This window comes from Limulus polyphemus, unplaced genomic scaffold, assembly GCF_000517525.1.
Source record: "Limulus polyphemus unplaced genomic scaffold, Limulus_polyphemus-2.1.2 Scaffold71, whole genome shotgun sequence".
Taxonomy (NCBI): Eukaryota; Metazoa; Arthropoda; class Merostomata; order Xiphosura; family Limulidae; genus Limulus; species Limulus polyphemus.
In genome coordinates this window covers 696,810-708,594 of record NW_013665681.1, presented here as the reverse complement: position 1 = coordinate 708,594, position 11,785 = coordinate 696,810, and the positions used below count along the sequence as shown (strand labels likewise).

General features: G+C 31.5%; 1 protein-coding gene across 1 annotated transcript in view; it reads right to left on the bottom strand.

Annotated features, from left to right (window-relative positions):
- Window positions 1-10,792, bottom strand: part of LOC106465898 (E3 ubiquitin-protein ligase RING2-like) — a 14,158-nt gene extending 3,366 nt beyond the window's left edge. Inside the window, exon 1 of the mRNA XM_022394390.1 lies at window positions 9,578-10,792. Within this exon, the coding sequence (XP_022250098.1) occupies window positions 9,578-10,415 (838 nt within the window). The 5' untranslated portion in view covers window positions 10,416-10,792. The remainder of the gene's footprint in view (window positions 1-9,577) is intronic.
- Window positions 10,793-11,785: the final 993 nt, after the last annotated feature.

The window sequence follows — 11,785 nt, the reverse complement described above, 5'->3', positions numbered from 1 at the left end:
CGGAAAATAAAGTGGAGAAATAATAGCAGATTGAAGAGGGATATAGAGACAGATAATTGAGTCAAGCGAGTGGTAGTGACCATAAGTAAAGTGCATGAATTGTTGTGAATTATAGCATGTGTTTAAGTTAAACTGACTGTGGAAATTCTGTGTATTGCAAAGTTGTATTGAGAAAGAATAAACTAGTTTTATTTAAGAAAGGACTTGTATTGCTGAAGTTCCTCAGGAAGAAATTATACCTGAAATTAACAAACGACCAGAGAAGTAACAGTACTGTAACTTAAGTACATCTACTGATAAAAAAAGTAAAACATGTATATGCACATGAAATTATCAAAGAAAAATATAACCACATCAAAATTTGAAGGATAGGTGGGGGGGGGGGGGGGGGGCCTGACCACATGAAATAACCATTTAAAAGTGCATGAACATTCTAATAATAAAAATTGAAAATCACCACACTCGTGAGCTTTCTATGAGTATACATATGTATTCAATTTCCTTTATTATATTATTCTACTTGTAAATCCTACACACAGTACTGAACAACCATTATAGGTTTCAGGTGTAATGTATTTTAAGTTGACAAGATCAAATATATATATATATATATGCATAGGATATTGATTTCTTAACACTAAAAACACCATCTATTTCCAATTAATATGAACTACAATAATAATAAATTTTGGGTGGTAGTAAAACAAGTTGGGAAATGTTAAAGTCTGGTCTGGAGAATATGCAAATATATCATGTATCTTAAAACATTTACGTCTTCAGAATTCTTTACACACTTTCATTGAAGCACTTTAAGAAGTAAAACTGAACTAATAATTTTCACATTTCCTTAGAACTAAGATATTCCAGTTAATACTTATTTTTTAATGACAAACAATGGTATATTGTGAAGAGTTGTCCAGAAGTTAGAATCTCCTGAGCACTATACTAATTATTATTAATTTTTCATGTATTTCACATTATTATACAAATACTGCCAATATGAAGAATAAATATGCATAGCAAATACAATGATAATGGACAGACATGTTTTGGTGCTGCATATCAAATATTATCAAGACCAAACAGATATAAGTGTAGGTCACATAGCTCCTGTAATGTTACGAGATAATAAATAACTATTAATGGAAACTGAATGTTGCTTAACTGCATGAATTACAGACAAGCTGTGTTAGTTATTTTGCAACCTAAATGATATATGCTTGATGCTTCAGTAAAATAAATGGGTATTGCACACTATTTACTGGAAAAAAAAAAGAAAGAAAGAAGATACATTCCTTAGAATATCATTCTAGCTAGTTACTTTCAAGCGACTTTCAACTTGGATCATTGCATGCTGTGACCTTTCCTTACAGAACATTTGACAAGTATTGCAAAAAAGAAAAAAAAATGTATCAATAAATAAAATAGCTATTTAGGGCTAGCAATAGAACTTGAAAAAAAGTAACCAAACAAGGTACGGATGGAAGTGGACATATCATTTGATCCAGATAATGATCCCATAGCAGACTAAGCCGTCTTGATTTTATATGGAGAATAAAATCATTACATTACTGGTTTCCCAACTTTGTTTATCAAAAGCTTGGTGTTTGAATAGAATCTCAGCTTTCATCATTATACCTTTCCTTCAGTTAACTTTAGAATACTATTTTTATCACTATTTTACAATTAATTTTACGATTGGAAATTCTGGTTCTATTTGTTTTGCCAGTGAAAAAGCCAGTAATGTAGGGATTTTATTCTCTATGTAAAGTTGAGACAGCTTAGTCTGCTATGTGATCACTAGCTAGATCAAGTGATATGTCCACTTCCATCCCTATCTTGTTTGGTTCCTTTTTTAAAGCTCAGTAGCCAGCCCTACATACATTTTTGTATTTAGTGGTAATTTATTTCCCTAATACTTGTTTGTTTACTTTTTTTACAAGATGGCATATGTGGGTTACTAGGTTATTATTTTAAAGCTTTATAAATTTTGTGTAGAATAATAATAAAATAGATAATTATTAAGACTGTTTTGCTCTATCAAATAATGATAAAACTATAGTTACTGCTGGGAATAGGTAGGCACTAGGCCCGTTGAAGAAAGATGATGATGAACGAAGCTAAAATTTTGGTTTTGGCTATTCTCATGTTTTTGACTTTGGAACACTCTGGATAACTGAAAAGCAGCATATACACAGGAGATTAAGAAACTATGCCAGGTACCTCTTCATATCTAGCTTCTGATGACCTGTATGTGTATGGATTTTTTTTATACCTTAACTACATACATAATATAAGAGTTGGCTTCCTAAAGACACTGATTGTATAGTGTACAAAGCATCGAGTATTCTTCATGTTACAGTCATTTAATGTTCATCTATTATTGGCTGGTAATCCTGTGTCATTCTGTACTTAAGCTTTTTTATAGAACACCAGATTTCTGTAAAAAAACTATCTTCAAGGGGAAATAACATCATTTACACTAGATAATGATTTTTTTTTAAATTTTGCATAAAATAATAATAATAAAATAAGTAGTCAAAGATTGTAAAGACTGTTCTGCTCCATTAAATGATGATGAAATTATTGTTACTGCTAGAACTAGGTAGGCACTAGGCCTTCTGAAGAAAAATGGTGATGAATGAAAATAAGAAATCTAAGTTTTGGCTGTTTGCTGGTTTTCAACTTTGGAACAATCTGGATAGCTGAAAAGTGGCATATACACTGAAGATAGAGTGACTATGCCAGGTAGCTCTTTGTAACTAGCTTTTGATGGCCTGTAGAGAAGAAAATCGAAATGACTTTGTGTTACTTTAATACAGGCATCCGTGCCATCCCTACATACATATAGCCCATATCACTGCTGTCTGACCCTCTAAAAATTTGCAAAACAACAAAGGAGGGGAGGGAGGCTATCCAAGTCTACATCATCCTGATCTAAGTCCTCAAGTAATGGCAGAATTGCTTGTAGATAAAGAGATCCCTCAGCCGAAATGAAAGAAGCCATCTTCCACCAAACCACAACCAACACTTCCTCCACCGATAATGCCACACCTGCAGCTGTTGTCATGGGCTGTTGAATGCCAGTACTGTCGGTAACCATTGTAATGGCTATATTAAACTGTAAATTCATAACTACTGACTGAGTACCAGTAATTGAGTGAGAAATTGAATTCACTTTTAATGGTAACAGTTGCATTTTCTTCATAGTTTATGTTTACAATTCTAACAATATTTTTAGTAGCTCTGTTCTGAACTTTTTCCAGGTTATTAATGGCTTCCTGTAAAAAAGGTTTCCATGCCTAAACACAAGACTCCAAACAAGGTCATTACCAAGAATTTGTACTATTTTACAGTATTTTCAAAACTTTTATCTTCGTATGTTTGTTTATAATTCCTAAAGATCTGCAGTTTCCACAAACTTTGCACAGTGTCTACTAGAGTACAGTGATCCATGAATATTCAAACCAAAAATTTCTTTTATTCCCAATTTTTATTAAATCTTGACCAATAAAACAGTTATATCTAGAATTTCAATGGTCAACATAGATACATTTATATTTCTCTGTGTTAAAAAACATTTGTCAATCATTTGACAAATCATAAGATTTATTATTCTATAATGTAAAAGCATTTTCCATAGTTTAAATGAAAGGAGGTAACTCATTGAAAACAACTGGTTACGTCTCAACCAGGGGCCTCATCCATTTTCAATTTCAAAAGCTTCTTCTCAATTACATCAGGTGAAAGGTCCACACAATAAAGTTCCTCAAGCATAATACCCATAAACATTTGTTTTGGCTTATGCAGATTCTCTAGAGGTTCTTCTGTGAATACTGATGAGAAAAACTCATTGAAAATTTTAACTGTCTATTCATAATTTGTTACAATCTCCATTTTCATCAGTCAGGAGCTACTTTGGCTCATAAAAAGTTGGAAACCAAAAAAAATTGCCAACCATCAGGGTTCTAGTTAACCCAAACTCCCGAGTTCCTTATACACAATAATTTGTCAGGACACATGAGATTTGACCCTCCAGGTACCAAATATGCATCACAAAATGCCCCATACGAAAGGCAATCACAAGAACTTTGCTTTCAACTTTGTACCACAGTGAAAAAAACAGCACACAGTGTGCAAACAGCTGTCCATAATCAACTACTAACAGATTTCATCAGTGACAATAAGTTGCATGAAAATAAAGCTACGTGAAAGTACCACATGATTAACCTTTCACCTCAAGTAGGTCAAAGTGTGCATGACACAACTTTTCAGAGTTACATTCAAAATTTTATTAAACTACTATATCATTAATGTATATGAATAAACATAGATAACATATCAAAGTTTAGTATTATTTAAGTTTCAAATTCTTAATTTTAAAAGAAATATTTAAAAAATTCTCAATCTCCCCTAGTATGAGAACTATGATGTTTGTTATCTATGTCTTTCCTCTTCTCTAATTTTTTTACCATCCCTCCGAGAAGTACGAAATTTAACATAAATTACTCATTATAATGTTTTCATTGCTCAGGCAAAGCATAATTTTCATAGCTTTCAATCTTATTTAGTTACAGAGCAATAAAATAGAAAATCAGACCCTCTCTCTTGCCACGCCCACCTGCCACATCCTCTCTTTCAGAACTTATCAATAGTTCTCTCTGACATTTAAGTCTTATTATTTATAATCAATAGAAAGCCAAAGTTTTTCTCTATGAAATGACATATCATATTATGTTGTTGTCTGTACAGAGTACTGTCTATCTTCCTTCCAGCTCCAACTTTATTCCCATGAGAAACACATCAACAAGCTTAGTTGAATTTTTAAAGGTTTTATCGCACAAATAAAAAAGCCAGAAAAACTGTGATACTCATGGAACATCATTTCCTTTTTGCATGTTGTTATTTTGTATTCTTTGGTGCATTATTTAATTAAATAAAAATTATTTAATGCAGTAGTATGATTAGTATAAAAAAGTAGGGTTAAGTTTCATTGACAGTCAACAGAAAAAAAAAAGAAGACCCAGGTAAGTACTTTATTTCTTGTTTTTCATGTATATGCTTCATTTATTATTATAAAAGTAAGTAAAATGTAAAAACTGAAAACTTTTTAGGTTAGATAAACTAAAACAAATAATAATATTAATGATAATAATTTTTATGAGGAATGCTCACGAGTGGTCCATGCATTATGTAATTCAATACCGTAATGTGAACTACACGTTAGCCACATGATTTGCAATTTATATGCCGTGAATAGTAATTTGACATGGTGCAAAGGGCAATAACACAATAAAATTTATGTGTAAATAGATGTATACTATTACAAGCTTTAAGCTACTTATGAAATCAAGTAGTCACTTTTAAGTAATGATACTTTAAAAACAAAAGAAGACATTTCATGATTATTGGAAAAGCTGTTCATTTTATCCTCTTGCATATTGTCTTACTTTAATACTTGCTGAGGGTAAACAACATGTAGTGTACATTATAAATAATAGTCTCTCATTGAGCACACAAGTGTACTTCACTTCTTTCACAGTGATAAAAAATCATAAGGGGAAATAACATGCAGTACAAATTGTAAAGTTTTTCATTGAACAATTAACATGCTCTTTTCCACTTGCAGAAAGTAAACATTTGGTGTACATTGTAAATAAAGTTTTTCATTAACATTGAAGAGCTTTTTTTAAATTTTTTTTTGTTTATTAAATTCTACCTATGGGATCCTTGAAAATCTCACTGGAACTCTTGAACAAAAAAGTTGAAAGTCAAGGACCCTTCACTATAGGATCCTAGTGAGAACCCTGCCAACCATACAATTATGTGATCCATTTTTTAAAACCATGAGCCAACAATTATTTTATTACCCGCTGAACTGACACGTATATGGCATGTGTATACAGACAAGATTAACCATCTCTAATCAAATGTCATATTGTAACTACAATGTGAATGAAACATCAATGTTTAAACTTTACTGGCTTCAAATGTAGGACAAAAAAATTGGCAAATGCTAGATTTTATCATAAAACAAAGTAAAACAATTGCAAAATGCAATTTTGGCATAGCACAGAGAAGCCCCTGGGCCCTACTATATCCCAGGTCTACATTTTACTTCTTGCTAATTTGGTAAGTGCTTTAAGTTATGTCTTCATTTTCTTTGCAAGATTTTTCTCAAACTTCCTTTTTATTCTATTCAATGCCCTTTTATACATCAAATAATCCTGATACTACTTTGATTCCTCATATACATGTAACTTCTGTACCCTAAGTTTGTTTAATATCATTTTATTTACTTCCCTGTTCCACCATGAAGGTTTCTTGTTCTTCTTTCTTTGCTTTTTTTGGTATAATTATTTTACACTGCTTCCTCTATTTTCTGAGTATATGTGGACCACATGTCTTTCACATCTACATCTTTAAATAATAACTTCCAATCTATTTTGGACATATGTTTCCTCATGTTTTCATAATAACATCCATGATTTCATTCTACAATTTCTCATTGACCTGATATGTTTGACCAGGTGCTCTATGAAAATTGCAAATCAAAAACTTTATATCCCTGAAACACCTAATCTGTAACCCATATTGATTCAATTTTGTAGCTACCATTTGTTTTATGGCTTTAATCCAAACAGTATACATTTTATTCCTTGCATAAAAAGCCATTCCATTCCTTTTTTGAAAAAAGGGCTATCATATTTAAACAATTCGTAACCTGGAATTTCAAAATAATTCCTATTAATGATGTTTACAAATCTAACCAAGTTTCTAAATTTCCCATTATTCAATAGTCTTCCTTTTCAACTAGAGCCCTGAACTTCTCCATTTTGTTTCTGAATCTTTGTAATATTAGAATAATAGCAACTAAGCATATTATTGAATCTACTATTCAGAGACTTATCTTTAAAACTGGTACTTATCTTATGTTCTAAGTTCCCTATTTCCAAATTTCTTGTTGCTCTAGCTATCCTATGAATTTAGTTATTTCTAATCTCCTAAACTCCCTCACCATTATGGGGCTTTAAACTATCTTTAATGAATATATCTATCTTAGGCTTCCTTTCCTCAAACATCTACTTCCTAACCTGCTTTAGCCCAGGGTAAGTTTTCAACTTCCTTCATTGTTTTCTTTTGGTAGTTTTGAGTTTCTTTAGCAGACTCTAATAATCAAAAGTATCCCAGCTATTCACTAACTCTTGATGAACTATGAAAGTACTTGCCAGGTCTTTCCTCAGTTTCTTAATTCTAGAAGCATCTCATTAATATCATGTAGAAGGTTTTCAGAAACTTTTTGTATTGGCTTTACTGCTCAAGCTCCTTATATATGCATTTTGATTAGTGGTACATACAATAATTATTAAATGCTATTGAGCAAAAGTTCAAAACACAAAAGATCCTGTACTGCTTAGGTGCAACCTAAAACTTTTAAAGACAAAGAATTATATATACATGCAGAACCTTGTGAAAGCTTTTAAAGTCACATTTTAAATGTTTACAAGTCACTGACTAGCAGAAAAATTACTGATGACTACCAATTCATCTCCAACAATTGAATTAAAAACAAATCTTTAAAGAGGATTCTGAGAGCTAGGGCCATAGTATACCTACTGTTGTTTTGGTATCAATATCTACTGTCAAATATTTCTCCAAGTAATGAAAAAACATTTCTAAGTGAGAAATAATGATGGAACTTTAACAATCAACAACTTGATGGGAATAACCTGTAAATATGATAGTTAGACAATAACAGTACATATATCATAACTAACACACAGTGAAGCTCCAAAACCCATTAGGTTGATTTAACCTCTAAGCAATGTAGCCTGGGAGTCTTGTAAATTCCAGTCTCTGAGGATGAAGAAAGAAAGTCATTACATGGCAAGAAATCAATGTTGTATTGATGCTCATTTGTATTTACAGTTGGGCTATTACATAAATATTGTGATTACTATGAAAACCAATCAAACATTTTTAATGAAAGTTTATAAAATTGATATTTTATACATTTTTTCCCTCCATTTTAACCAAGGTCCATTATTATATAAATAACATTGATGTGTAAAAATTGCATATTCCCATACATTTCTTTGATGATATTATAACTTCTTATAAGGTCCTACTATTTAATGACAGAAAAGTAAAAGTCAGTTTACCTACTGCACTTCAGTGCTAAGACTTTACTTTGGATAAAAAAAACAACCCAAGATGAGTAAGATAAAACTCACTATAATAGTACCTTACATCAAGGTGGCAAAACACTAAAGTATTTCCAATTGGTGTAAGATTTGTGGTTGTAACATCAATAGTGGATGGTATTGCAAGTATACCACCAACTTTATAACCCTGTGTGCCATACACTTCCAAAATTTTTGTGCCTGTTTCAAGAACTGTTCTATTGCTAATGCTGTGTTACTACTTATGAAAGTTCTCTTTATGTTACTACTATTCATACAGGTGTTTCTAGGAACCATCACTGCCTGAAATAGTAATCTGTCTACAATTTTAGCCAATGGGAAAGCTTCTTATCCATCCTTGAAATTTTATTCCTAATGCAGTGACATGGTAAATAGCCATTAAAAGCTTCAACATATGGAAAAATTTAGTTTATATAATTCAATTAAACTGTTCAACAAAAAGAGATTTTCTTATTCATTACACTTGAAATTTTGTGACATTTGCATTTTATTTACTGGCATGAGGTACAAGAAGGGTAATAGTTTGTTTTTTTATTCAGATAAGGTTAGTTCTTTTATCTAACAGGTTTCTCTTTTGTTTTGGCCTTTGGAAATATTTGTTTCATTTAAACATATTTTAACTCAAACTTATATTTCATTTTAGAGCACCTTACATTTAAAACCTTCCAGTTTCAATGGACTTAAGCAGACTTTAGGTATGTGCTTTTTTTCCATCATAAGTGCAGTTAATTTTCTGGTGAACAACAAACTTATGGGGTCACCCCCTGGTAAAGTATAATTTCATATTAATTCATTAAATTTTCCCATTATAGTCTTGACTCTAACCTTATTCTTATTGAATTTTATGAAATTATAAATAAAATTGGGTAGCATAAATAAGAAAGTTTCAATTTAATAGAAATTCTCTAAACACATCTCAAAGTGTATTTTACCAATCAATAATGATAAAAAGAGTTAGCATAAAGGATCACATATAGTGTAATAGACTTAAAGTAAGACCCAAAACTCGAGCACTTTCGAATAGTTGACTATTCTTCTTCAGGAGTACAAAGAATAGTCAACTATTCGAAAGCACTCGAGTTTTGGGTCTTATTTTAAGTCTATTACCAATCAATAATATAGCATTCACTTTAATCTTAATGCTTGCAAGATTCTAAACCATTTACGGTTAATTCTTGTTCAGTAAGTTCTTTGATTACTACATTAGTAGCACTTTCAAATTAATTTATAATTGCTAGTAGTATAGTATTATCATCCAGCTATGATTATAGTTTACACCTAAGATTTAATCCAGCAAAATGCAGCTTAATAAATTTCCATCTTAACTTTTACAGACTCATTTATTAACTGCAAATACTATATATGTTTGTTACCTGTGGCATTTGCTGTAGTTTTGATGTATCGTACTTGTGACAGGGTTGGTTCAATTTCTCCTATTTCATTTGGGTGAGGCTTAAATACAAGTTCAATTTCATTCTGTGGGCTTTCAGATGTTTCAGAGTCAATGTCATTACCTATCCCTACAGTTTCACTAGGTTCTGCCAGCTGTATCCCATTGCTCATTGTTTCTTGTTCTACCTCAGATCCACCCGATTCATTTTCCACTTCTGACTGGCCACGTGTTTTTTTCCGGGGATTTCCATTTGCTGTATCACTAGAACTACCAGGTGTTGGTGTTTGTCTAGCACTTAAGCTACCTGTTGGGGTACCTGCAATGGAATTTGGCATACTATTACTATTTTCTTCTGGAACACTTTTTCTGACTCTCTGTCCTCGGTTCATTTGCTGAATTCTCATTCCTTCTTCAATGCTATGTGCAAGGGCTGTTTTATTTAACTTTGCCAGTACACGTTCTTGATGGGCTTCGTATTCTTCTCTACTTGGATAAATTTTTGAAATTAACATATCAAAATTAGGATCAGGGCGTAAAGAACGTTTAGATACCAGTTTTTTACGACAGGTTGGACATTCTTTATTTCCACTCCTCAGTGCTGTTATGATGCATTCTTGGCAAAACCGATGAAGGCATTCTTTCGTAGTCATTGTATTCTTCAACATATCAAGACATATTGGACACATAAGTTCACTATGCAAACTTCTTGGAGAAACTGCTATTTCGGTGTTGTCTGTAATGACTTCTTGTGAAGTTCTGTTAAGTTCATATAGGCTTAATTCCCATGTCCTGTTCGTGGTCTGGGTATCTAAAGCCATTTTCCCTCACACTGAGTGTTATGATTAATATTACGTAACTCGTTAGATTTAACTGCAACTTACAACTTTTAATTTTATAATTTATGTGAAAATTTCGACATTCAAAGCATGAAACAACACAGCTTCTTCGTATTCAATTTTAAAGCATTAAGCCTACAATAATATTTTATACCTACGTCACGATCTTACTTATTAATATAAAGAGGCAAGGGTGAAACGATGTAAAAATTATATACTTCGATGAATTACTACTTGTGACAAGCTTTAAGCTTCTACATGTACCGTAATTTAGGATTTATACTCTTCAAGATAACCAATTCAATACTTCATAGATGTAGAAACTAACGTTTCCTCTCAAAAAAGTTTGAAACCCTAGTGCCGTGCTTTAAAATCAAGATAAAATCCTGGAAATAAACTAATAAGTCTGAAGCTATTATACTTTATTCAAAACTATTTTTACATATAAATCTCGAGCATTTACTCTGTTTTCCTACAAATAAAATCCATTCAATAAATTTTTGATATTGAGTATAAAAATATATGAAAATTATAAAGTAACACATAAAATTTTAGTGAAATTGTAATTACTACAATTATATACTTTTAGCCCTTAATGTAAATACACTCATATGTAGAATTTCTCCCGGTGATCCAGCTAAAATTCAGATTTCGATTCCCACGGTGAGCGGAGCACATATATAGCCCATTAATTGTGTAAATTTGTGCTCAAATACAATGTGTAAAATTAATCATCTTTTACTTTTCATTAAAAGATACAAAGTTTAAGATAAATATTCTTAAAGAAAACATAATGTGTAAGTTTGTTTGTAGTTAAGCACAAAGCTGCAAAAGAGGCTATTTGTGTTCTGCTCATCATGGGTATCGAAACCCAGTTTCTAGCTTTGTAAGTCCGGAGACATACCGTTGTGCCACTCGGGGACAACGTATAAGGAAGTTCCTTGTAATTACAAATTATTTAGAATAGCTTTATATGTAACAATAATTATAATTTTGTCGCTAAAAGTTTACAGGGGATAGTTTAACTGTGCAATATTTCTGTGAAACAAGAACAGTTTCTCTAAAATTTTCAAATAAACTATGTTATCCCAAATCGTTATATCATCTGTGACAAAAAAAAAGTCTAAAAGCTAACCTTCATTTTTCATATAGATTACAAGAGTTTGTGATTAAAAGTTAAGAAGAATGTAACGATATATTAATCACGCTATATTTCATATATATTGTTACGTCTCCGTTTGTTAATTAACTTTCCGTAACTTCGTTCCGACGAAACTTAAGCGACACAAGTCTTTACTTAATAAAACTGATTTATTCTTTCCGAATATAACTTTACCGTATACACTCAACTT